The sequence below is a fragment of the Pelophylax lessonae genome (genome assembly GCF_965119305.1).
Source record: "Pelophylax lessonae genome assembly, chromosome: 2".
Taxonomy (NCBI): domain Eukaryota; kingdom Metazoa; phylum Chordata; class Amphibia; order Anura; family Ranidae; genus Pelophylax; species Pelophylax lessonae.
This window is the reverse complement of record NC_138769.1, coordinates 721,292,235-721,319,611: the sequence shown is the minus strand read 5'-3', so window position 1 is coordinate 721,319,611 and position 27,377 is coordinate 721,292,235. Positions and strand designations below refer to the sequence as shown.

At 44.3% G+C, this 27,377-nt stretch overlaps 1 protein-coding gene across 1 annotated transcript in view; it reads right to left on the bottom strand.

Moving 5' to 3' along the window:
• The window catches only part of C2CD3 (C2 domain containing 3 centriole elongation regulator), a 220,837-nt gene that overhangs the window by 167,617 nt on the left and 25,843 nt on the right, over positions 1 to 27,377 (bottom strand). The window contains exons 4-10 of the mRNA XM_082245743.1: positions 17,506 to 17,672; positions 9,727 to 9,950; positions 4,754 to 4,892; positions 4,503 to 4,658; positions 1,579 to 1,720; positions 845 to 990; positions 95 to 301 (exon numbers count right to left, since the gene is read on the bottom strand). Coding sequence (XP_082101869.1) covers positions 95 to 301; positions 845 to 990; positions 1,579 to 1,720; positions 4,503 to 4,658; positions 4,754 to 4,892; positions 9,727 to 9,950; positions 17,506 to 17,672 — 1,181 coding nt within the window. The remainder of the gene's footprint in view (positions 1 to 94; positions 302 to 844; positions 991 to 1,578; positions 1,721 to 4,502; positions 4,659 to 4,753; positions 4,893 to 9,726; positions 9,951 to 17,505; positions 17,673 to 27,377) is intronic.

The window sequence follows — 27,377 nt, the reverse complement described above, 5'->3', positions numbered from 1 at the left end:
AGGTGCAAAGCTAAGCATCTTTTAGCAGATTTTCCCAGATGGTTGAGTGTTTGCAGGCGGTCATTTCCACCAATCTGTTCCAATCACTACATACCGTTTGATGGAGGATGCTGCCCTTGGTGGTTTTCCTTTGCTGCCTCTCTTGCCCAGGGGGACATATGTGGTTTCTGGTTTGACCTTTAAGGATTCCACAATGACCCGAGCTGCATGCATCCGCCCCAGCAGTGTGAGACGGTCAACACTGAGATCCATGGTTTCCATCCGCGTTTTGTCACTAACCGATCTCTCTGTGGATTTAGGTCTGAAAAATAGTATCAGAGAAGCTTACGATTATCCTTAGTTTAGTCAGAGAATAGATAATGCAATATTGGAAACACTGCCACTGCAAAGGTCAGAAGATCCACTCCATTTTTCTTAAGAGGCACTCTGTCATTTTAAAGAAGTATCGTTACAACATCACAATAGAAATGTTATGGAATCCTCCAGGGAACTCTGTTCCATTCTAATCCATAGACACGTTGTGTAATAAAACCATAACCATGTCTGCGCTGCCTGTAGCTCCACCCTGGGCTGAAGCCCAATTCATGCGTAAATACTTCTTTAAATTAACAAAACAAAAAGGTGCTGGCGGGTGTGAATTTTAGGTACCCAGATGTACTTGCAAATACCTACAACCACTTTAAAGTACCCGCTGCTTAGCCTGAATGTCAATCCATATTGACAAGCAAACCATCAGCAGAAGCCAAATACAATTTGCATAATTTCAGGTCATCAGCAGAGCATGCGATTCACCCTATGCAACAGGGCTGGTTCTTGGCAATTGGCCAAGCACTGTCATACTTACCCGGAGACTTTTAATGAAGATTGTTCCTCTGATTTAGAGCTGGATTGCTTCAAGTTTTGCTCTTCATCTTTCCCTTGTCTGTTATTAGATCCATTTTTCTCTGATCTGGACTGTTCTTTTTCACTGCCAAAATCCTCATGTGATTTCTTTCAGGTAAAAATAAAGCAGAGTAATTTAGAGCTGAATTTTGTAAATTGAAAGCTGAATACATGCAGATATAAAAGACAAAACGCAACCTGAATTTGATTTTGTACCAGTGTTCTCCATTTCCCTGTACTGCAAAGCTCAGACTTGTAAAGGGAGAAGCAGCATAAAGAGCCAGTCAGCTGTGCTCATAGCAGGACAGAGCAGAATGCCAAGGTGATGGTTCATCAGTCTGCTGCTTCTACTTTACTGTCCAGTCAAAGGCTGGGGGGGGGGGGGCAAGACCTGTAAGTGGTCCTTAATTGAAGCAGCGAAAAATCAGAGGTCTCCAGCCGTCCCAGACTGGGCTGTGCTGTGGCAAAGCTGTGTAGATTTGAGGACCTTTGGTAGGTGAAACCGTTTCAATAGGTCTATTTCATCTGTGTATTTAGCGGCTTGTCTGGAGTACAGCAACGGCAACATTCTTCAACAAGTAACTTAAAACATATGACCTTCCACTTCCAATCACATTGATCATAACTGCACACAGAGAGAAGAGAACAAGCAATACCCATTCCTGTGAACATGGTAATCATCTTCATGGTCCTTACCGGAGCCGAATAAAACAAGTTCTCCAATAGACTCTGGTCGTACTGAGGATCATTCAGTTCACTCTCACAGAGGTCACTTCCGGTAATGGATTCTGGGGGTGATCCTGTCCCATCCCAGTACTGACCCAGGGATATTTGGGAGCTGCAATTGAGAGACAATTTAGTAGGGATATTACAAATTCTATTACATGGTCCTTTGTAAAGGCAGACAACATGAGTGTGAGGGTTAGAACCTGTCTCAGGTTCTTACTGCGGTCTATTTAAAGCGGAGTTCCACTCAAAAGTGGAACTTCCGCTTATCTGTCTCCTCCCCCCCCCTCCGATGCAACATTTGGCACCTTTCAGGTACCCTGTCCCCACTTCCGTTGGACCTCGCCGCAGCGAGGTACATCAGAGGTTCCGCCCCCTCCTCCTCACTCGGCTTCCAGGCCAATTACCGAGCGCATAGCGCTTCGTGCATGTGCAGTAGGAAGCCGGCGGTGAAGCCACAAGGCTTCACTTTCGGGTTTCCTTACCGGCAATGGCAGCACCCGACAGTCGATGGATTCCAGGACAGGTTAGTATCCTAATATTAATAGTCAGCAGCTCAAGTATGTGTAGCTGCTGACGTAATTTTTTTGGGGTGGGGGCGGGGAGATATTCCTTTACTTCCTGTCCAGATCACCCCACAGGAAGTAAAGGAAATCCACAGAAGGACACTGCAAAAAAACAGGCAAAAAAAGTTTTAAATGCAGGCAAACAAATGCAGACAAATAGACTATCAGTATTATCTTTGGTCTCCATGCAGCTGATCTTTTCCAAATTACTGACTTATCATGCCTTGTTCAGAAACGAGTCTCTGTGTGAAGGTGACCATCTTGGTAGCGGCAGGGCATTGCTTCCTTCAGCTGGATAACAGTCAGCAGCACATCTGTGACATCACTAAATCTCAATGTGATCTCATGCCAAATCTCCTGAGGCTAGCAGTCAGGGGTAGCAGTGTCTTAGATCTCACACTGCAGATATCCAGCTATAAGGCTACAGAACAGGAGTGCCTAAGAACCCTCACATTCCAGCACTTCTATTTTTCAGGAGAAATTCCAAACAGAAGCTAGATTTTTCAGGATACTGCTTAGACACAATTAACATTTCTAGATTTTCCTTATAACAAAACTTCACTTTTTTAGGCCAATTTAACATAATAGTGACTCCATCAAGAGTTTAAGCGCTTCAATACTGGGCACTTTTACCCCCTTCCTGCCCAGGCCAATTTTCAGCTTTCAGCGATGTCGTACTTTGAATGACCATTGCGTGTTTTTTTTTTTCTCACACAAATAGCACTTTCTTTTGGTGGTATTTAATCACCCCTGAGTTTTTTATTTCTTGCTAAAAAAAAAAAAAGACTGAAAATTTGGATAAAAACAACAACGTTTTGTTAATTTCTGTCAGAAAATGTTGTAAATAAGTAATTGTTCTCCTACACTGATATGCGGTGATGAGGCTGCATTGATGAGGAGGAACCAATATGCAGCACTGATGGGCACCGCTAAGCAGCACTGACATCCAGCACTTATGGATAGGCACTAAAAGGCAGCACTGACTTGCATCACTGATGGGCACAGATTGGCATCACTAAAGGGCACAGAGGGGGCTGCACTGATAATCAGGGCACTGATGATCAGTGCCCTGATTATCTGTACAGGTCTCCCCTGTGAGGAAATGCCACTGATTGGCTCTCCTCTCCTCACACTCTGTCAGTGTGAAGGGAGAGCCGACAGCCGGCATTTCCTTGTTTACATGTGATCAGCTGTGATTGGACAAAGCTGATCACATGGGTAAATAGCCACGTCATATGACGTCATCCCAGAACAACTGAGCATCCCACCCGCTGTCATTTGTCTACACGGCGGGTGGGAGGTGGTTAAAGAGCAGTTAGAAAGGGCTTCCCTGCAAAGCAAAGGGTTAATAATTACCGACACACAAACCCCCCCCCCACTGCCACTGCCACTGCCACTGCCTTCATGCTGCTAAAACATCCTTAGCATCTAGCACACTTTCCAGAGTATGAGATCCCCTGCTGTGGTTCCCTCTGCTGGCTTCTACATACTACAGGACAAAATAGTGACTTAGGTGCCAGCAGAGCATAGAAGAGTACCAGGTATCTTCCACTCCTAGGGGGGGGGCACTGCCGACCATCTATGAATTGAGATGCACCTTTTACAGCTCTGCTGCAGATCCTCGTTATCCTGCCATCACCACTGACTCATCTGTGCAAGGACTCCAGCTGCTATATTATCCTCTATGCTCACATCCCTGAACCTCATAGAGTCACTCTTAATCAGTATGATCAAGAAGAATGCAAAATGAGAGGGAAGAATTCTTTTTTTATACTCACCCCGAGAACAGGATCTTGGGGAAAAGAAGCCTACTGTAGAGGACAAAAAAAGTCAATGCTACTACTACACAGCCTGCAGGAACACACTCTGAGACGGTGAATGAAGGGAACTTCCATATTTCCACATAAATATACAGCCTTAATGAAGTTATAATAAGTAATAATGTGCAAAAAAAAAAAAAAAAGATGACACACATCTACCCTGGAGGGTGACTTAGGGGACATTCTAATACCCATGAAAAAAGGCAATGTATGAAACAGCACTGATGAGCAACACGACAGATAAGTATTCGGGATAGGCCGATAGTCACTTTTTTGAAAATATCGTATCGGCCACAAACTAATCCCCATGCACTGGTCACTCTGCATTGGATGGGGGCACCGGTCACTCTGCATTGGATGGGGGCACCGGTCACTTTGTGACCAAAATATCGGTATCGGCCCTAGAAAAACCATATCGGTTTATCCCTAATAAGTATCAACGCTTTACTTTGTAGGGAAGCCCCTTAACTTCACATTAATTTCAATATGGTTTTGCGCATACACTTACCTGCCTAGCAATAGCTCTATGGCTCTGGCATCACTATGAGCCTCTAATTCAGAGAGAGTCTGGTCTGTCGGGTGTAGGATTATATCTTTTGGTATGGAAGGCTTATGGAAATTTAGGAGGTTTTGGCGAGTATGGAGAGGGATATCCAGGGCAGCCCTGCAAATGAACACACAAAGCATACAAGATTTATGTTGACACAATGAAAGCCCACTAAACAACGTAAATTTTGGATTGAGTAAGCCCCCACTTACCTTGCAGCCTGTGAAGAGTAATTCTCTTTATCTGAGAGAGGGGGCAGCAATGACCCAACATCCAGGTCTATGTTAGGATCCAGTACCATGGCGGACTCAGTCATGGCATCCCTCAACTTGCTTCCTTTCTGTAAAAGAACTGGAAAACAAAGGCAGAAGAATGAGTTGGACAGAGAAGAAAGGTTTGGGTGAAGGTTTAGATGGCTAGACCAAACTTTCAGCCAGTCTTGTTGATGAGCATTTCTCTAAAGCCAAACTCCAGCCCTTTCTTCTCCAGTTTTACTGTCCTTGGCTCACCCCTTTTATTCATTGTATTTGTAGGCTCAGTATTAAGTAGGTATTACTTAGAGTGGTCTGCATGCAAATACACCCTCAACCTCATCATTTTAGGCCAATTTGTTTTCTGCTACATATTTTTGGTAAAAAAAAAAAATCACAATAAGCGTATTTTGATTGGTTTGCGCAAAATTTATTGCGTTTACTAACGAAGGGAAAGATTTCTGTCATTTTTGGTGTTTTTTTTTTTTTTTTAACGAGTAATGGCAGTGATCTGCGATTTTTTTTGCAGGACTGCAACATTGACAGATCGGACCCTTGACTGACATTTTTGACACTTTTGGGGTAACAGTGACATTACTGCAGTAATCAGTGCTATAAATATGCACTTTTACTGTAAAAATGACACTGGCAGGGAAGGGGTTAATTTTATTGGAGAGGGAGGGGTTAATGTATGCCTGGTGCTTACTGACATGTGTGGGGGGAGGTGACTGAGTGACACAGGGACAGATCGCAGGTTCAGCTATGCTGAACCCTGCAATCTGACCCTGCCTGTCGCTTAGGAGATCCGTCCGCTTTGTTTACACAAGCGGGCGGATCTCCACACTCGATTCCCCGACGATCGGGGAAGAGCGCGGTGATCACCCTGGCCCGACTCCCGCTGTGACTGAATACAGCGGGAGCGTAGGGGAGAAAGGGGAGTGTCTACGTCGCCAGACGATAACGAACCACTTTGCCGCAGTAGAGCTCTAGTGAGCAGCGGTAAAGTGGTTAAGTAGTGGATATGTTTGGATTATTCTATTTTTTGGAGAATAAGTATATGGTTTAGAGGCAATTTAAAAAAAAGCAAACCACTGAATAAATATATAAACACATACATACGGGTGTGTGTGTGTGTGTGTGTGTGTGTGTGTGTGTGTGCACACATATATGCTGATGAGCTGAGTCTGTCCTGGCCTGACATTTGACACGATTCTGCAAGTTTACGACAATGCTGCAATGCAGTCGTTCGAGGTGTTTTGAGTGGCACACATGCTCCAGGAGTGGAGGAACATCACTGGAAGACTTTGAAAGATCAGGAAGACCTTCAACAAGCTCAACCCCCGAAAATGTTGAAACCATTCGTAAACTTGTGCATAATGATCGTCAGAGAACAATCGCACATGCATAATGATCGTCAGAGAACAATCGCAAATGCCACTCACAACACTCCAAACGACTCATTGCAGCATCGCCGTAAAGTTGCTGGATCCCCTCAAACGTCTTTGTGGCAGATTTGCCCAGTTTCACACAGAATTTCACGTTTGCTCTGTGTTCCAATTTGCTGTCCATGATAAAACAGCAGACGTGGTAACGCACGTGGTCAGAATAGCACCAGTTGCACGGCTCCCGATGTACACAGGACGATGTCTTTTGGCACACTGACTTATGAAGGTCAGTGCTCCCTGTGACTGTGCATGCAGCCTTGTGCGGCCATCTGTTGGCATGTTACAAAACTAGTCTCATACAAAACATTTTGATACCATCCATAAAATTAAAAAGGAAAATGACCAGACAAGAAAGCAGACAGTGAAAACTGTAAAGTCCTCTTATACTGGTGATCAGTAGAAAAAGACCCCTTTACATAGGAGGAGAAATCCCCCCAATATTAATGGTCAGTAGTCAAGGTCCCTCTTTAAATTGGTGGTTGGTGGAGAAAAGCCCCCTTTATTAATGGTCAGTAGTCGAGAGCCCTCTTTAAATTGGTTGTTGGTGGAGAAATGCCCCCTATATTGATGATAAAGTAGTCAAGGGCCCTCTTCACATTGGTGGTCAGTGGAAAAATGCCCCCTACATTGATGGTCATTAGCAAAGAAGGGCCTCTTAAATGTATAGGTCAGTGATGCAAAGGACCCCTGGACAGTTAAAGAATGGCCTTTACATTGGTGGTCAGTGGAAAAGTGCTCCCTATATGGAAAGCCAGTGGAGAAGGACCCCTTACATTCATATTAGTAAGCGAAGGACCCTCAAATTCGTGGACAGATGGAGGAAAATTATCTTTACGTTAGTGGTTTCAATAGAGATTAGTCAAGGAAACCCTAACAATCTTTGAAGGAACCCTACAGTTCCACAGACCTCTGGTTGAGAAAGATTGATAAAGAATAAATAAAGAAACCATCAGTGATGGTGGGAAGAATAAATGTTTAAAAAAACTATAAGAACTGATTAGAGAGTAACCCACCCCTTTTATTAATATTCAACCTATTTTGCCTTCTGGGTCACCGACCTCTAGTGTTGTCCATGTAACTAAATGAATACACACAAAAAGACAAAAGCTCAAAATCCCACCAAATAAGTCGTTACATAAAGACGACAAAACGGTGTATCCCAAAAAATGTCCCAGTTGGTGGGAACACTTTATAATGCCAAAGGCAGGTTTGCCAAACCAGAATTTTCACCAATCGAGTCCTCCAGAGATGGAAAAGACTGTCCCGGTTTTTTTCCAACTTTTCAGCAACCACCAAACCCTGATCAGTTTAGGGTGCCATAATCAATTAATGAAGCTTGTACTTCCTCAGCCCTCTCCTGCCAAATATGAGACATGGCTGCTGTAATTATTCAAGCATTTTTTCCTGGTATAAACTCGATCTTCATCTACCAAAAAAATAAAGGATAGACACCACCATCTTGACTTCACAGTTGGAGCCAAAAGGAAGAAGATATTATACAACAGGGAGAGGCAGCTTGGCATCGGATGGGAGTAAAGCAATTGGAAAGGGAATTTGTACTGAGTATAGACTTTGTCCAAATCCGAATAGCACCTTTTATTTGTGGGATCCATTAGAGGTTAGGCAGTGGATCGGCAAAAAAAAAAAAAAAAAAAAAAAGTGGGTGGTCATAGCCTTAAGTCCTGTCCCAAGGTGACGATGCTCACTAACTGTACCTATGGTAGAGCAACATTATCACTAAAAGAGAAGGCTAAAGAACACCTTGTCCTCTCATTCCCATAACAAAGAGGGAAGGAGGGCCAGATGGGTTTTCTGTAGTCCCGTCCTAAAGCAGTATTAAACCCAAAAGCAAACAATATACTGCAGCTTATGACTTTTTAGATGTGATGACTGCACTAGTTATGCACTCCGATGCCAAGCTGCCACTAGTTTCCTTTTTTAGGCTTTCTTTCTTTTATTTTCATATGGTGATCCAGCCAGTAAATATATTTTTCAACAGAAAAGCTATCTTGCAATTATAGGGATGAGACACACCAATTAACACAGGTAGGGGTGCGTAAAACAATCAGTTTTTATTTATTTTTGTAAAACCTTTATCCCATAGGGAAAAAAACGATTTGCTGTAATTGATTATAAAGACTGAGCTGGAGTCCATCTTCAATGTGTTACTGTATTTAAATGTACTAGTAGTTCCAACACCTCCCTCCCCCCCAGACTGATAATGCTGCTGTCCAAATCTGCCCCCCGTGCTCAGTCATCCAGAGTGGAGGCACTCTAATAAAGGAGGTGTGTTACTGGTCAGATCACAATGAGAAAACAGGGGGAAAAAAAGCATTAACAAAAAAAAAAAAAAAAAAAAAAAAAAAAAAAAAGAAAACTAATGCACCACATCCAATGATTGGTAAGTTGCAATATATTACATTTTGGGTTTTGGGTTTAATGCCACTTAAGGTGACATTCACTCACTGTACTGAATCTATGGAGGAGCTGAGCTTTGACAATACAGAAAATGACTACAACAATATGGTATGCAATGAAAACAGAAGGGTTTTATTTAAAATGTTCATTATTGTAAGAATATTAACCTTTAGTACTGTATTAACATCCAGATTCTCTGCAGCTCTGGCACACCCAGGCTACACCCCTTGCTATCGGTATAACAAGATTCTTGTAAGATCTTACCGTAAAATCGGTTTCCATGAAAGCTATTGACAGACGCAGCCTCCATCTTCATTAGCTGAATGGGTTATGTTGCCCCCTGCAGGAGTAGTCTAGGCAGGAAAAAATGTAAATCTACACGCCCACGGGGCCATCCCCACAGGCCTAACCCACATACCCTCTGCTTAGCAAACCAGTTTAGTTGTAAGCAGTGAAGAAAAACCATCCCCATATCAGAGGGACGGGTGCTGCGTCTGTCAATGGACTTTACAGAAACAGATTTTACAGTAAGATCTTACAAAAATCTTGTTTTCTCTATGGTCCATTGACAGATGTAGCCTCCATCTTCATTAGCTGAATGGGAAGTCCCAAAGCAGTGTAGGCATGAGGTTTGGGAGGAACGCAACCAGAAAGTAACGTAAACTCCAAAGGCTAAACTTAGCCAACTGGGTAACATAAAGCTCAACCAAAACAACAGGAGCTCACCCAGGTTTAAAGACCCCTAAGAGAGAAAAAAAAAAAAGTTTGCTAAGCAGAGGGTGTGTGGGTTATGCCTGTGGGGACGGCCCCAGGGGCGTGTAGATTCACATTTTTTCCTGCCTAGACTATTCCTGCAGGGGGCAGCATAACCCATTCAGCTAATGAAGATGAAGGCTGCGTCTGTCAATGGACAATAGAGAAATTTTGTGAATTTTCTCCCTATAACATGTTGTAAAATACTGAGTTTCATAGGTACAGTCTACTATGAAAAATGTAATATAATTTTATATAGAAAGAAAAATTTTGTTGGTTGGTGTCCTGGCATTAATCTCGACAAAGAGCAGACCTCACCTGCCAGCAGGTCTTTAGCAGCGGGTGATGATTGGACCCCGAAAACCTCTTTGGGTCGCTCACTCGTGGATCTCTCCTGAGCAATATGCACTGAAGCGATGTTCTCCTTGGGTGCATGGATGTCAGACATATAAACATCTTGCAGGTTCTTATAATCCTCTATTCCTTTCAGAGGGTCACTGTAGGGCTCTGCCGTTTCCTTAAAATACAAGTGATCCCGGCCTCTACAAGAAAAAAATAAATTCAATGCTCCGGATTAAAAATACTTTGGAGCTGATTTACAAACAAAAACACAACCTTAAAACCTCTAGGTGCTCCAAAAGTTGGCCTATGGCTTCTCTAAATCTGAGGGCTTCAGAGTGGAGATATACAATAGGCTATAGACTCGAAAAAGGAAACTTAAAAACTGGATTAGGACTCAAACTCTTGTTCCAAAGCTCCAAAATGCAATAATGAAAAAGCATGCCACATGCACCAGATCAGGGGTAGGCAATCTTAAAGATGTGGAGATCTACTTGAAAATCATAGGATTAATAAAAGATCACCGGGCACAGTGTCGCCTTGTGTTGCCTCCTCACATCTGATTTAACCACTTAACCTCCCTGGCGGTATGATTCTTTTGGATTTTAGGTGCTGAAAGCGGTACCATTATTTTGCATGTAATTCTTGTGAATGAGCCGCCCAAACCAACTGTATACATTATATATATATATATATATATATATATATATATATATATATATATATATATATATATATATATATATATACATATATACACACACACACACACACACACACACATACATACATACATACATACATAATGTATACAGTTGGTTTGGGCTGCTCATTCACAAGAATTACATATATATATATATATATATATATATATATATATATATATATACATACATACATACACACATATAATATATATATATTATATTATATATTTACATAAAAAGTACAGTAAAACTGCAGGAAAGGGCACTGGGGGGCAATGTAATGTGATTTTATTTTATTTTGAACGGTATCAGTGTGTTTTACATTCGAATTTGCCGCCGGTTCCACCCCCTGGCGGACGTCACGTCGCCGGAGACGGAAGCCGGGGCTCGCAGACGATCGGGAGGAAGCTCCGCCGCCGCATACCGCCCCTTGACATCGCTGGATCCTGGAGAAAAGGTAAGTAAAACCTCTTCCAGGATCCAGCGATCTTCCTAGCGGTACCCCGAGTGTGACTCGGGGTTACCGCTTTTGGCTCTAAAATCTAACCCCGAGTCACGCTCAGGAATACCGCTAGGAAGGTTAAGCCCCGGAAGATTTTACCCCCTTCCTGACCAGGGCCTATTTTGCGATTCAGCACTGCGTGACTTTAACGGACAATTGCGCGGTCGTGCGACGCTGTACCTAAACGAATTTGCCGTCCTTTTTTTCCCACAAACAGAGCTTTCTTTTGGTGGTATTTGATCACCTGTGCGATTTTTACTTTTTGCGCTATAGACAAAAAAACAGCGTCAATTTTGCAAAAATAATATTTTTCATATTATTTTTTATATGAAATTCCCCCCAAAAAAAAAAAAGTAAAAATCAAAATTTTTTAACATTTTGGGCCAATTTTTTTTTTTACCATATGGTAAAAAAAAAAAAAAAAACGCAAAAAGCGTATTTTGATTGGTTTGCGCAAAAGTTATTGCGTTTACTAACTAAGGGAAAGATTTGTCATTTTTGTTGTTTTTTTTTTTTTAAACGCGTAATGGCGGCGATCTGCGATTTTTTTTGTGGGACTGCGACATTGCGGACAGATCGGACCCTTGACTGACATTTTTGACACTTTTGGGGTTACCAGTGACATTTCTACAGTAATCAGTGCTATACATATGCACTGTTACTGTAAAATTACACTGGCAGTGAAGGGGTTAACTTTTTTTGAGCGTGAGGGGTCAGGTGTGTCCCTAGGGGCGTGATTCTAACTGTGATTGGCTGTGGCTTGAGGTATAGGAACAGTGATCAACGGTCCTACATAGTAGAACCGTGTGATCACCATTCCTACACAGGGGGAATGACAGGCGGCTTTGTTTACATCAGCCGCCTGTCTTTCTCCCTCTCCACCGACAATCGCGAGTGACCGGCGGACCCGATCGGGTCCGCCGGTCACACGCGCGCGGGGGGTCCGTGACCACGCGGTGGCGCGCGCGCGCGCGCTCCTGAGACCCTCGCAGGCTAGCGATGTAGCCCTACGTCGCTCTGCCTGTGAGGGGCTGACTGCCGCCGTAAATAGTCGTGCGGCGGTCGGCAAGTGGTTAAACCTCTAATTGCTGTAACGCTGTGTCTCAATCGCAATCATGGGTTTAAATCAGGTGGTGAGGAACAAATATATTGCCTCCCCACCTGTCAAATACACTCTCATCACTTTTCAGAGGAGCAGCAGTGTCTGGCTGCACTAGGTGGCAACATCATGCTGTGGGAATGTTTTTCAGCGTCAGTAACTGGGAGACTAGTCAGGAACGAGGGAAAGATGAATACCGCAATGTACAGAGACATCCTTAAAGAAAACCTGCTCGGACTAGGGCGAAAGTTCATCTTCCAACAGGACAACGACCCTAAGTACACAGCCAAGATAAAGGAGTGGCTATGAGAATGTTCTGTTAATGTCTTTGAGTGGCCCAGCCAGAGCCCAGACTCCAACCCGATTGAACATCTCTGGGGAGATCTGGAAATGGCCATGCACAGAGACTCCCAATCCAACCTGATGGAGCTCGAGAGGTTCTGCAAAGAAGAATGGGAGAAACTGCCCAAAAATAGGAGTGCTAAGCTTGTAACATCATACTCAAAAAGACTTGAGGCTGTAATTGGTGCCAAAGGTGCTTCACCAAAGTATTGAGCAAAGGCTGTGATACTTATGTACATGGGATTTTCTTTGTTTTTATTTTTAATAAAATTTGTAACGATTTAAAAAAAACTTCTTTCCCGTTGTCATTATGGGGGATTGTTTGTAGAATTTTGAGGAAAATAATGAATTGAATCTATTTTGGAATAAGGCTGTAACATAACAAAATGTGGAAAAAGTGAAGCGCTGTGGATACTTTCTGGATGCACTGTACATTGAGAGCCCATTCAGACTAGCGCGACACGACTTTGGGGGGCGACCTGTGAAGTCGCGTGCACCGCGACTTCGGCGCGCCTTGCAGAGACTTCACATAATGGAAGTCTATGCAAGTCGCTCCGAGGTCGCCCCAAAGTAGTACAGGACCCTTTTTCTAAGTCGGAGTGACTTGTGTCGCTCCTATTAGAACGGGTATTGTGCTAATCAATGGACTGCAACATACCGCCACTTGTCAGGCTGACAAGTCGCCTGACAAGTCGCGCTAATGTGAATGGGCTCTGAGACTAAATTGTGTATGATTACTCATGGCACTGTATCTGTTTGGCTGTTGACCTGCATTTTATCTGTCTGTGGACAATTTTCTTTTTTATTGAATAAAAATTTATTATGGGAAAAAAATATAGATTATCCTACAGTATGTGTGCACGCACACTATTTTATGCAAGAAGCGGTTTTTAAACTTTCAATATTTAGGAGCCGAAAAAAAAGCTGAACGTTCCGAAATGCTACTAAAAACGCTCCTAGCAGCATTTTTTAAGCTGGTTTTTTTTATTATTCATGCACTGTAAAACAAGCTTATGAAAACACAAACACTCCTGTTATCAGCGTTTTTCATCCAGCTTTTTTTTAGCTTATAAAAAGTGCTAGTGAGCATTGAGCCTAAAGCTTCCGTTCGCTTTCCTCTCTTTCGTCATGCATCGTCAGATGACGACATAAGGAGGCGGGTTCTCCAGGTGGCTATATAAGAAGCTGTGAAGCGGAGCCACCATAATCACGGGAGACATCGTGGGAGGAGGACCGCAGGGAGAAGATCAGAGGGGAAAAGACTGGAGGAAGATATTTAATAAAGGAATGCTCAAAACCGTCTCTTGTCATTATTTACATACACTGCCTTTTTTAGGGTGAATGGGTAGGGGGTACAATGTACCCCATACTCATTCACATAGGGAGGGGGTCCGGGACCTGGGGGGTCCCCCTTGTTACAGAGGGTGTCCAGATTCCGATAAGCCCCGTGCCCACAGACCCCCCCACAACCACCGCCCAGGGTTGTCGGGAAGAAGCCCTTGCCCTCATCAACGAGGTGTTTTGGGGTGGGGAGGCAGAGTTCCAAAGCACCCAGCCCCCCCCCCCCCCAAGTTGAGGGCATGTGGTGGCCTGGTATGGTGCAGGAGGGGGTGGGGCAGCTCGCTCGTCCCCTCCCCTTTCCTGACCTGCGGGGCTACATGCTAGGATAAGGGTCCGGTATGGATTTTGGGGGGGACCCCCCGCCATTTTCTCGGCGTGGGGCTCCCCTCAAAATCCATACCAGATCCGGATGGGCCTCGTTTGGAACCTGGGGGGAACCCCACTCTGGCTTTTCTCATTTTGGTGAGGAGTTCCCCCCTCAAGATCCTCAGAGTGCAAGTCGCACCACAAGTCGGATCATCCTGATCCGACTTGTGATGCGACTTCCATTCAAATCAATGGGCTCCCATAGGGAAGCATTGATTTTCACATAAAAAAAATATAAAAAAATGTATAACGTGGCTTAATGCTGTATAAGTAACGTTAAGCAGCGTCAGACATTTTTACAACTCTGACGCTGGTCATCAGAACGCACAGGCCCTGGGTTGTTTGGAAGCTTAAAAACGCCTATGCCACTTGGAGCTCCTAAAAGCCTGTGTGTGCATGAGGCCATAGAATAACATGGAGGGGCGTTTTTAAGCTGCAAAATAAAAATGTTTGACACTCCTAAAAGCAGCTGCAAAAACGCCCTGTGTGCATGAGGCCTAACACTGCAAAACACATATAGACCTCCTTTAATTAGTGAGGTCCATTCAAGCAAGAGAGAAGACACCTATAGGTGGGGTGAAGGGCACTGTGGTGATCAGAGGCAATTACCAAAGAGTTTCTGGTGCATGGGACTGCACTTTTTTTTCACGGCCATTGAATCATTTATTGATGGACATAGATAGATAGATAGATAGATAGATAGATAGATAGATAGATAGATAGATAGATAGATAGATAGATAGATAGATAGATAGATAGATAGATAGATAGATAGATAGATAGATAGATAGATAGATTCACGTAAATGTATTATATATGGATGATTTAGACACTATTTTCCGATATTTATTTATGCACTATAATTTGAATGCACTTTATGGAAGGAGAGCGCTGCACTTTTTTGTGATTATATATATTTATTGCATTTTGTACAGGTGGTTGGATGCATAGTGGTGCTAGCTGCTTCCTATAGTATATAGAGTTGAGTAATAGGTGGTTTATACAGAGGAATAGCGAGGAAAAGTTTTTCACAGTTAATGCAAAACTAATGGTGTAATTTAAACTACCCAGTAATCAATAATGATAGGTCTTATCTGCCTTACACTTTGCAAGGTAAGTATGCCATAATGTGCAACTATTCGTGTGCATTATAGCAAAAGCTTCTCTGGAGCCATAAAAAAAAATATATATATATTATATATATATGTGCTTTTATTTTTTTTTTTGTTTTTTTTTTTTTTAGGGTAACGAAGGATCCTGTTCCTTTAAAGCATGTTATACAGTACAGTGCTTGTGCTGTGTAAATTGGCCCAATGTATCACCTAAATTTCCTGGCTGATCCTGCCTGGTGCTGCCCTCTTTCCTGTAAACTGACCACAGTTTTTCATAGCCGCTGAGCCCTGACACCGTGGTCAGTTTACATGCCTCCGTCATCCGCTGTCCCTCCTCTGTCCTCTCCCCCCTCCCTCCTTGTCAGCTCCTATATGTGTGTGTGTGCGCCACTATTAGTAGTAATTTAAAAACTTTTTAAAAATGTACTACCAGCCCCTCTCTTGTATCCAGCTATAACATGCATTGTGTGTTTGTGAAAAACAAAGAGTCTAAATACCATTTTTGCAGATATCTTCAGGCCAGTCACGTGACTCCCAGCTGCTCTCCGCCCCCATCTAAGGGCTACAGCGGGAGCAGCCAAGCGGCCAGCAGATCGGTCACGTGACCTCCCAACTGACGTCAGTGGGAGATCTTGGCTCCTCCCGCTGTAGCACTGGATCGGAGTAGGAGAGCGGCCGGGAGTCACGTGACCGGCCTGAAGATAGCTGCAAAAATGTTAGACGCCTAATGTTCCACATACACTTACACTGTATGTTATAGCTGGATACAAAAGAGGGGCTGCCAGCTGGCATGCAATGTAAGGTAACACACACTTTAACCACTTGCCGGCAATATTACTGCGGCAGTGTGGCTCCCCTGGGTCCAGTCACGTAGTTTAGACACAGCGGGAGTCGGACCATGGGAGGAGAGGCGGAGATTGCTGCCTTCCTCCCACGATCGTCCAGTAAACGGAGAGAAGACCCGCCTGCTTATGTAAACAAAGCAGGCGGATCTTCTCACTATGCTGAAACTGCAATCTCTGTGCTTGTCACAGAACCCCCCCCCCACACACACACACACACACACACACACACACACACACACACACACGTCAGTAAGCATTAGGCATACATTTAAACCCTTGATCACTCCCATTATTAACCCCTTCCCTGCCAGTGTCATTATTACAGTAACAGTGCATATTTTTAGCACTGATTACTGTAGTAATGTCACTGGTCCCCCCAAAAGTGTCAAAAATGTCAGTTAGGGTTAGTGGTTAGGGAAGGAGAACTCCTTGGGCTCCAAGCTGGAGTAATAGTATGTAAAACCGACCAGAAGGCCATGGTGTGGAGTAAATCCTGCCAAGTCCAGTAGAGAGGTGATGGTCGTACTCACTCTTCCATTATAAATATAGGCCTAAGTGATTCTAATCCTAAATGTGTGCTCAAGTCAAAAAAACAACTTGAATAACCTTTGACCCCTCTGATACATTCTATTGTCAAGGTTTTCTTGCAAGGGGCTTCTAGCGGCACTGCAGCAGCTGTCAGAGGTAGAGGTGTTGTTGTGTGACAGTAGTGCCTGATGGGCAGCAGCGAGACGGGCCCAGGAAGAAAAGTATGGAACCTAATGCCCCATACACACGTGCAGATTATCTGCAGACTTTTGTCTGCAGACTTACCAAAACCATATAATATGAGGTCAAACCTAAACACTTTCAATTTGTATGCAATCCGGCAGGCCCTTGCACTACATAGAAAAGGTAAATCTGAAGACAAAAGTCTGCAGATAATCTGCACGTGTGTACAGGGCATAAGGCTCTGGATCCTCCTAAGATTAAGCCACATGTGAATCGCATCTGAATCAGGATAAGAATGCATGTCTGACCCATCTACCCATCAGGTATCAATAAAGCTTGTTGCAGTTCATGGTAGAACCTGGACAATCGGGGAACCTATTACCTTTCGCTCAATTTTGTATCCTGGAGAGGTATTATATACACACACATATTTTTATATCGGCCCTGCCTCCAAAAGATGGAGAACTGTCAGCAAATTCAGGAACACCCACCAAAATTTTCTATCTCCAGTAAGATGGTGTTTCATGAACCAACAAGCCTGATGTACCATTGCTAAGACTGGATGCAAAAAAAACTGTCATTATTTAGAGTTCCACTTTAACAGTCAAATATGAAAACCGAAGAGGCCTAAGTGATTTTGCCACCTTTAAATTTCAGGCTTTTGTCCTATATAGGCAGCACTTTCCCAGTTCCATGAATGGATAACCCTCTCCAGCACTGCTATGAAGATTACCTGGGGGTGGAGGCTCTGCTGGTTTCGGAGTCCTGGCGGCCCCTGGGGTTCACAGATAATTTGCTGTCTGGCTTGGGCTGATATCCGGCGTCCTGGCTGAGATCTGTATTAGGGAGGGAACTGTTGCTGTCATATGTTTCACAGAGGGGCTCCAGAGCCAACGACACCTGAGAAGCGGAAAAAAAAGCACATCCATCTATTAAAAAGAAATGATAAAAGTTTTAACCACTTCAATACCGGGTACTTTTACCCCCTTCCTGCGCAGGCAATTTTCAGTTTTTAGCGCTGTCACACTTTAAATGACAATTGCGCAGTTATGCAACACTGTACCCATATGACATTTTTATCATTTTATTCACACAAACAGAGCTTTCTTTTAATCGTATTTAATCTCCGTTGGGTTTTTAATCGTTTGCTAAATAAACAAAAGACCAAAAAACTGAACTCTGGGGATTTGCTGCTCTCCATAGGGGTAGTACTAGGTAGACACAAAAAACTGACCTCTACCGTTGAAGTCAACGCCTGACGTAACGCGTATAGGGGGCGGAGCCTGTCAATCATACGTTACATCGCATCTGCTACTAATGCCGACACAGCCTGCACTACTCAGGTGCTTGGTTTGTAAGTGTACTACATTTTTTTTAATAAACGGATTTGGGATTCATTCAGAGAGCACTAAATATCTTTATTCTCTCTCATGTATCTATGCCAATTTGAACTGCGAGTGATTTACTGCCGATTCCAGGTTTAGCTGTCAGTTCAAGGTCTCCACTCATCCATCCGCCCTTTATCCCCAAGGGGAACAGCCTATACTGACCCACTGGTGACACAGGGGTCAGATAGGAAGGTGGAAGGCTTGTATGCATGGTGGCGGTGGAACACTGAGCATTGACTTTTGATCTGATCACCACAGAGTTGAACCTTGCTGGAGTGCATTGCCATCACTCACAGATTATACAGACACCTGGACTTTCTCACTAATTTATTTATTTTTATTGAAGTCACATTAATTCATTGATTTTTTACCTTATGAGATTGATTTTGCACGTGTAGTATTTATTAAATCATACAATTAAGGTTTTTGTATACCATATCTTTTTATATTTACTTAATGATTGGTTGATCACTTATTGCTCTAATTATTTATTTATTTAATTATTCATCCATTGACACACGAGTCCTTTTGATTTTTTTTTGTCTGGCGCAGCATTGTTTTCATTATCTTTTGGTCTATTTTGTGGCATGGAAACACATTTAATGTGAGCAGCCGGAGCCAATTATTTAATTTACTGCACTTTTAGTTGCGCTGATAGCTTATTCTTTGGAAACAAAAAACTTGACTACACCCCTAGAGCTGTCCTAGGGGGTATACTTCCCGCTTCCTGCTATAGGGCTTCAGTTTGTAACAAGCATTGTCAGAAGAATAAATAACCCAACCCAACAGAGGGGCGGGTGTTGTGTCCGCCAATGAACATCAGAGAAAAGGATTTTACAGTAAGACAAAAATACAGTTTTCTCTTTCGTTCATTGATGGACACAGCTCCATATCTTCTTGGAATCTGGGAACGTCCCAAAGCAGTGTCAACATGAGGGGTGGAAAAAAAACACAGCAATGCACATAATTCCCAAAAAGGGCCAACCAGGTAAACCAAGAGCTCAACCAGGAACAACTGGAGCACACCACCCAGAAAGAATACACCCTCAAGAGGCAAGAGCCTCTGCAACAGCGGCCTGCAAAGCCTTGCGGCCAAAGCAGCATCTGCAGATGCTAGAACATCCACCTTGTAAAACTTGGTGAAGGTATGCACAGACGAACATGTGGCCGCCTTGCACACCTGAACCACTGACGCCTGATGATGGAAGGCCCAAGAGGCACTGAGCACCCTCGTAGAATGTGTCTTAACAAGGAAAGGAGGATCCTGACCCTTAAATGGAATAGGCTTGCACCACCGACTGCCTGATCAATCTGGAAATGGTCGCAGGCGGTGTGGCCTGCCCCTAACGAGATCCATCTGTAAGGACAAACAAGATTTCCCTCAGTCGCCAAAAGGTACACCCCGATTGCCACAACCACATGCAGGGAATGTAAAGCAATTTACATACATACATATTTACGTAGTAGTTGAGGTTGAATAAAGACAATAGTCCATCAAGTTCAACCCTTGTAGGTGCGTGTGGACGTATTCATTTCCCATACCCCTGAATGTTTTGATCTTGGAGATGTATGTCCAAGAGTCTTTTAAAAGTAGCCATACTCCCCACAGTTACTACCATTTGTGGAAGAGAGTTCCACAATCTTATTGCCCTTACTGTAAAAAAACCCTTTGCGTAGCCTGGAGGTTAAATCGCTTCTCCTCTAAATAACATTGAAAAGCGTTGTGTTCTCTTGCACTCCTTGTGACTGAATCGTTTTTTTTCTATGCTGAGATCACCATTGAGGTATTTGTAAAATTGCTATCATGTCCCCTCTCAGGCGTCTCTTCTCTAGGGAGAATAAATCGAGCGCTTCTAAACGCTCCTCATAATTTAGGTCCTCCAATCCCCAATTTAGGTCCTCCAATCCCCAATTTCTTTAGGATGTTTCAGCTTGGGGAACAAGGAAGGCAACACAATGTCTTCATGCAAGTGGAAACCTGAGACGACCTTACGAAGTAACTACTGACAGGGACGTAGCACCACTTTGTCCCTGTGAACCACCAGGTAAGATGACCGACAGGACAACACAGCCAATTCCAACACTGCGTGCAGAAGTAATAGCCACCCAAAAAAGCTACTTTCTATGACATAGTAAGCACAGAACCAAAAAGGATTTCCCCTTGGGGTGGGACTTTTCAGGCACCAAATTAATGTATGAAAACACGTGGGGATATATACAACATGAGCAATTATATATCTGAGTAAGCACAGAAGTTCACAAATATTTTCAAAAGGCGGTCTTTGAAGAACCGACAGAACCAAAATTCCCACGGAGGTACCAGTGACCTTACCGGAGGAGCCAAGTGGCGAACCCCCTAAACGAAAGTGTAAACCAAAAAATTTGTAGCCAACATCCTTTGTAAAAAAAAATTGCCAAAGCAGAAATTTAGCCCTTGATGGTGACCAGAGCCAAACGTTTATCTACACCTTGTTGTAGAAACTCCAGCAGACGGGACACTGAAAAAAAGAAAAAAAAGAAAAAAAAGGAACAGGGAGAAACCCCCCCCCCCCCCCCGAGACTCACACCAAGAAATGTACGCCCTTCCTAGAAGTAGATTTTCTAGCTTTTAACAGAGTAGGAATCACAGAATCCGACAACCCTCTATCCTTCAGTACCTGGCTTTCAATAGCCAGGCTGTTAAAGCCATCGACCCATCAAGCAGGATAGAAGCTCGGTCCTTGAGACAAAAGAGTCTCCAAGAAACATTGGCTACCAGCTTTACTAGGTTTGCGTACCAAGAGCGACGAGGCCAGTCTGGAGCCACCAGAATTACTGGAATCCCTTCTGCTTAGATTCTGTGCAGAAGCCTCGGCAGAAGCTGTAGTGGGGGAAAAGCGTAAATCAGATGATACTTACCCCAGAGGGCCACCAGAGCGTCGGCGGCGTCGGTCAAAGGATCCCGAGATCTTGCCACAAACCTCTGAACCTTACAGTTAAGAGATGAGAGGCCAACAGGTCCACATCGGGAGTCCCCCACCAGAGACATAGTTGTTAAAACACTTCCGGAAGAGGCCATCCTTCCGGAATCAGGGCCTGCCAACTGAGGTAGTCTGCCTGCCAATTTTCCACTCCTGGAATGTGCACAGCAGAGAGGGCTAGAACAAAGTTATGCCCACTTGAAAATGCAGACAACTTCTCTGGCCGTCAGGGCACTTTTTGTGCCCCCTTGATGATTGGACATACGCCACAGCCGTGGCATTGTCCGACTGAATCCTTACCGGACACCCTAGCAGATAAACCATCCACTGGGACAGACAAAGCCTGATTGCCCGAATCTTTAGGATACTGATTGGCAGACTGGATTCCTCCAGAGTCCAAACCCCTTGAGCTGAATTTGTGCTCAAGACACCTCCTGACCCTGACAGGCTGGCGTCCGAGGTAACCACTGTCCAGCACAGGGGGAGAAAGGACTTCCATTGCCGAAGCGTCAGGGAACGGAGCCACCAAAACAAAGGAACTCCTCGCACCCTGGCTCAACAAGATCTGAGTGTCGAGAGATTGAGGATTCTTGTTCCATTTGGCAACAATCTCCCTTTGCAGAGGCCTGGTATGAAACTGAGAAAAACTGAACTGACTCGAAGGTGGAGACCATCAAGCCCAGCACTTGCATGCACGTCCTGAGAGACAACCAACGGTTGGAAAACAGGAAACGAATTGCATGCTGCAACTTCAGCAGTTTCACCTCTGGGAGAAACACCCTGGTTGAGGCTGAATCCAAAGCCAGGCCCAGGTTTTCCAGCTTGTTGGACAGAGTCAGAGCCGATTTCTGAAAATTGAGCATCCAGCTGAACTCTTGCAGAGTTCGCACAGTGGTGTCCAGATTGTCTTTTAAAACAGACAGAGACTCTGCTCGCAGAAGGGGATCGTCCAGGTACCCCAGTACTGCAATCCCCCTCTGCCTGAGCAAGGCAACACCGGGACCAACACTTTTGTGAACACCCCAAGGAGCTGAGGCGAGACCAAAGGATAACACCACAAATTGATAATGTTCCTCTCCCATGGCAAAATGAAGAAAACGCTGATGCCCTACATATATTGGGATATGATGAAGGTAAGTCCATGATATCGAGAGATGCCAGAAAATCCCCTTGATGAAGGGATGCCACCACTGTGCAAATGGACTCCATTCAAAATTTCTGAACCCGCTCAAAGCGTTTTAGGGCCTTGAGATCCAAGATTGGATTGACCTTGCCTCCTCTCCTGGTAAGAGTAAACATATTTGAATAAAATCTACTAAAAGATTCCAACTCTGGAACTGAACAATTACTCCCTGTGACAGCAGATCCTGCACCGCCCCATAAAGGCCCTTCAGCCGATCCGGGGACAGGCGCAAGTTGGAAGGAAAGAACTTTGCCGGAGGCAAGGAACGAAACTCGATTTTGTAACCGGACCGAATCAACTCGTGGACCCATTTGCCTTTAATGAACAAGGTCTAGGGGTTTGGAAAGAAGCTAAGATGCCCCCCACCCCAGATATGGGTGAGGGCGCCCCTTCAGGCAGAAGAGGACTTTTCTGTGGGAACAGTGGAACCCGCTTTTGACCTACCAGCCCAGGGTCTCTTGGAACATCCCGCAAAATTATGGGTGGACTTTTGTCCCTTGTCCTGTGGGCCATTTGTGAGCCAAGAAAAAAGGGCCACGTTTATGCTGAGGCTCTATGCTCTTGGCAACCTGTGGAAGCACAGTACTCTTACCTCCCATAAGACCTTTTATAATCTCTTCCATAGAAGCACTGAACAAAAACGGTCTTCCTGCAAATGGTAGATCAGTCAGCACCTTTTTGGAAGCCTGGTCAGCTGACCAGTACTTCAACCAAATCATGCGGTAGAGGATCACCACAGTCACAGACACTCCGACAGCCAATGTGGGCCACATCCAAGGATGCATCACAGATTTACTGTAGCCCCTGTAACAACTGATCCGCCAGCTCATGAGGATGTTGACCCCCTTCCAGATCCTTGCGTAAGAGCTTTGCCCATTCTGTTAAGGTCTGTGAGACCAAGGTGATCGCAAAAACCGGCCTCAAAATTGAACCCACCACGGTGAAAAGATATCGGACCAGAGCCTCAGCTCTCTTGTCCAAAGGGTCCTTAAAAGATGGGAATCTTCCACCAGGAGTGTGGCCTTATTTAATCTGGAAACCTGAGAGTCCACCACCAGTGGAAACGTCCGCTTCTTTAAAAGAGACTCCTCAAAGGGATATCTCCTAGCGAAATGCTTCAGTATTCCATCCATGGGTTTCGGAGATCCCAACTGACTAGCAACAATCTTGTCGAAATAAGCAGGAAAGGGGAACACCTTAGACAGCTTGGCTGGCCTAAGGGTGCCAAATTGCACCAGTGCAACCGACGCGGCATCAGCTGTGTCCTCTAATTATAAAAGTTTACTGCACTGATACAATCAGTGCCTCCACAAGCGCCTTTTCATGCATGGCCGTAGTGGAAGAGGAACCATTCTTACTGTCAGAGCACTCAGGGTGCATGGACGCAGATCCAGTGTGTTGACTCACGTCCGCGGCGACCAGGTCTGAGGAGGCAGAGGATACAGGTGTGGGCGCTTCTTGCTTAGCGTCTTTTGAAAGGCCATATCAACCTTTGAGACAAGTGACTGTAGGACCGCCGTCATGGCTGATTGAGACCCAGAGGATTCTGCAGCTTCTGCGAGTAGGTCAGAGGCGATACCTGCTCCAGGGACTCCATGTTTAAATCAGAGGCCGCCCTTTTCTTTTAACCAAAGAACCCCCCTCACAACAATACTGCTGTGGGACTGCAAGACCTAGTGCACCAGCGGCGCTGCTATAGCCGAAGAGGTAGGTGTATACCCACAGGGTCTCATCACCACCTATTCAGAGTTGGATACAGAACACCAAGCTGCTTGCCATGCTGCAATCAGAAAAAAGAAGAGGAAGCGCAGTCACTGCCACTAGAGGCCCACTGCCGTATCATAGCTCCACAGGCTACAAGAAAATGGGCGTCGCATTGACTTCAAAGGGAAAGCCCAAAAACATGACCGCTGGACTACACAAACATGGCCGCCGAGGCTGTATACAGCCATCCACAACAAAATGGCGCACAGCGCGGCACACGGGACCCATACAGGAACCTATAGTCCACCGGGGGGGGGACCCCCCGCGCAGCCATCCGCTGCAGAAGCATCATCTTGGAATGGGGGTGCTGCGGGCCAGATGTACGCCGAGACTCTGGTCGTGACCATTATCGCGACCAGGGCTATGTGTCCTCGAGAGGGGTTTCATTCGCCATCCAGCCCACGCCCAGTGGGGCTATGTTGCGGCCAACCTAGCGTTGGCCGCATTGGGTCACGCTTGCTGGCTAGACTGGGAAGACCGTAAGAATCTAATATATCCAGTGCGTCGCCTTGTCCAGCAGTTGATTGTAGGAAGGTCTTAGGGGCGTAGTCAAGTTTTGTTTCCACCTAGTCCTACTCCTATGGAGAACAGCATAACCCCAGAGTCAAAGAAGATATGGAGCTGTGTCCATCAATGAACGAAAGAGAAAATCTGATTAGTTTCGGTTATAAAATTTTGCAAATAAAAAAATCTCTTCACAAAAGTATTCTGCTACATTTCTTTGGTGACAATAACCCAAATCAGTATATATTATTTACTTTAGGAAATTTGGAGTCCACGAACTATGGTATATAGATCTGAAAATCGATCAATCCTGATGAACTGACTGATCTCATTTCTTGAGACCTGAAAACGCCAGAACAGTACAAATACCCACCAAATTACCCCTTTTTGGAAAAAAGACAGTCCAAAGTATTTAGAAAGAGGCATGATGAATTTTTAGAAGTTGTAATTTTGTGTCACAATTTTTTGGAAAATAAAAAAACATTTTTATTCCCACATTTTTTTTTTTTTTTAAACAGCCTTAATAAATAACTGGTGTGGCAGTAATCAGGGACACTGACTGGTGACGGTATGTAAAAAAAAAAAAAATTGAAAAAAGAAAAACATTTTCTTATTTAATTATCCAGATATAGACTGGGCAGAAGGAACCGCGCATTCAGCCAAGGCTCGGCAGTTCCTAAATGTTTTGCAGGACAATTTCATGGGTCAGATGGTGAATGCACCGACAAGAAACAATGCGGTACTTGACCTACTGATTACCAACAATACAGACCTGCTCACGGATATAGAAATACGGGACAACTTAGGGAACAGTGACCATAGGTCAATTGGTTTCAGTATTAATTACAGTAATAGGAAACACAAGGGTAATATAAGGACACTGAATTTCAAAAGAGCCAATTTCCCTAAACTGCGCTCACTGCTAGAAAATATCAAATGGGATAGAACCCTGGGAACAAAGAACACGGAGGAAAAATGGGAGTGCTTCAAGAGCATACTTAACAAGGGGGTGGGCCAGTGCATTCCACTGGGAAATAAATTTAAAAGAGCAAAACTAAACCCTGGGTGGCTAAACTCCAACATAAAAATGTATATTAGAGCTAAAGAAAAGGCCTTCAAAAAATACAAGACTGAGGGGTCATTGGCAGCATTTAAGCATTACAAAGAGTGCAATAAGAAATGTAAAGATGAAATCAGGGCGGCTAAAATAGAACACGAGAGACATATATCGGAGGAGAGTAAAAAGAACCCCAAGAAATTCTTTAAGTATATAAACAGTAAGAAAGCGAGGCCAGAACACATTGGCCCCATAAAAGATGATAAAGGAAAAATGGCCACTGAGGACAGAGAAAAGGCGGAAGTGTTAAATAATTTCTTTTCTTCAGTCTTCACAAAGGAATCGGGGGGCTACATGAACCCCGCTTGTAAGGCCGAACTAAATAATACACCTCAGGAAGTGCCGCCATGGCTAACAGAGGATAGACTTAGAGCTAAACTAGAGAAACTTAACATAAATAAATCCCCGGGACCGGATGGCTTGCACCCAAGGGTTCTAAATGAGCTCAGTCAGGTGATTGCCAGACCATTATTCTTGATCTTTAAGGATAGTTTACAGACAGGTATGGTGCCAGCTGATTGGAAAAAAGCCAACGTGGTACCAATATTTAAGAAGGGGCCGAGATATATCCCGGGTAACTATAGGCCGGTCAGCCTAACATCTGTAGTCTGCAAAATTTTGGAGGGGATGATAAGGGACCACATACAAGACTTTAGTAATGAAAACGGTATTATAAGTAGTAATCAGCATGGATTCATGAAAAATCGTTCATGCCAAACCAATCTATTAACCTTCTACGATGAAGTGAGCTGCCACTGAGATAAAAGGAAAGCCTGTGGATGTGGTGTATCTGGACTTTGCAAAGGCCTTTGACACCGTTCGCCACAAACGCTTACTGTACAAACTAAGGAAGGTAGGTATGGACCATAAGGTGAGTACCTGGATAGAGAACTGGCTCCAGGGGAGAGTACAGAGGGTGGTGATTAATGGGGAGTACTCGGATTGGGCGGGTGTGGAAAGTGGGGTCCCCCAGGGTTCTGTCCTGGGACCAATCCTGTTTAATTTATTCATAAATGATCTAGAGGAGGGGATATCAATTACAATCTCAGTATTTGCAGATGATACTAAATTAGGCATGCCAATATCTTCTATGCAGGATGTGGAAATCTTGCAAGCAGACCTGAACAAAATAACGGGGTGGGCAACTACATGGCAGATGAGGTTTAATGTAGAAAAATGTAAAGTAATGCACTTGGGGGCCAGAAACCAGAAAGCAAGCTACTCACTAGGGGGGGAACCTCTGGGTGAGTCTAGGATGGAAAGGGACCTGGGGGTACTGGTAGACAACAGGCTTGGAAGTGGCATGCAATGCCAAGCCGCTGCAAGCAAAGCCAACAGAATACTGGGTTGTATAAAAAAGGGGATTCACTCCAGAAATAAAGAGATTATTCTTCCACTCTACAAGACTCTGGTCCGGCCACATCTGGAGTATGCTGTCCAGTTCTGGGCACCGGTCCTCAGGAAGGATGTGCTGGAACTGGAGAAAGTCCAGAGAAGGGCAACAAAAATAATTAGGGGAATGGAGGACATCGGCTATGAGGAAAGACTACAAGCACTGAACCTATTCTCTCTGGAGAAGAGACGCTTGAGGGGGGATATGATATCAATGTACAAATACTGTACTGGCGACCCGAGCATAAGGAACAAACTATTTAGAGTAAGGGAATACAATAAGACACGTGGCCACTC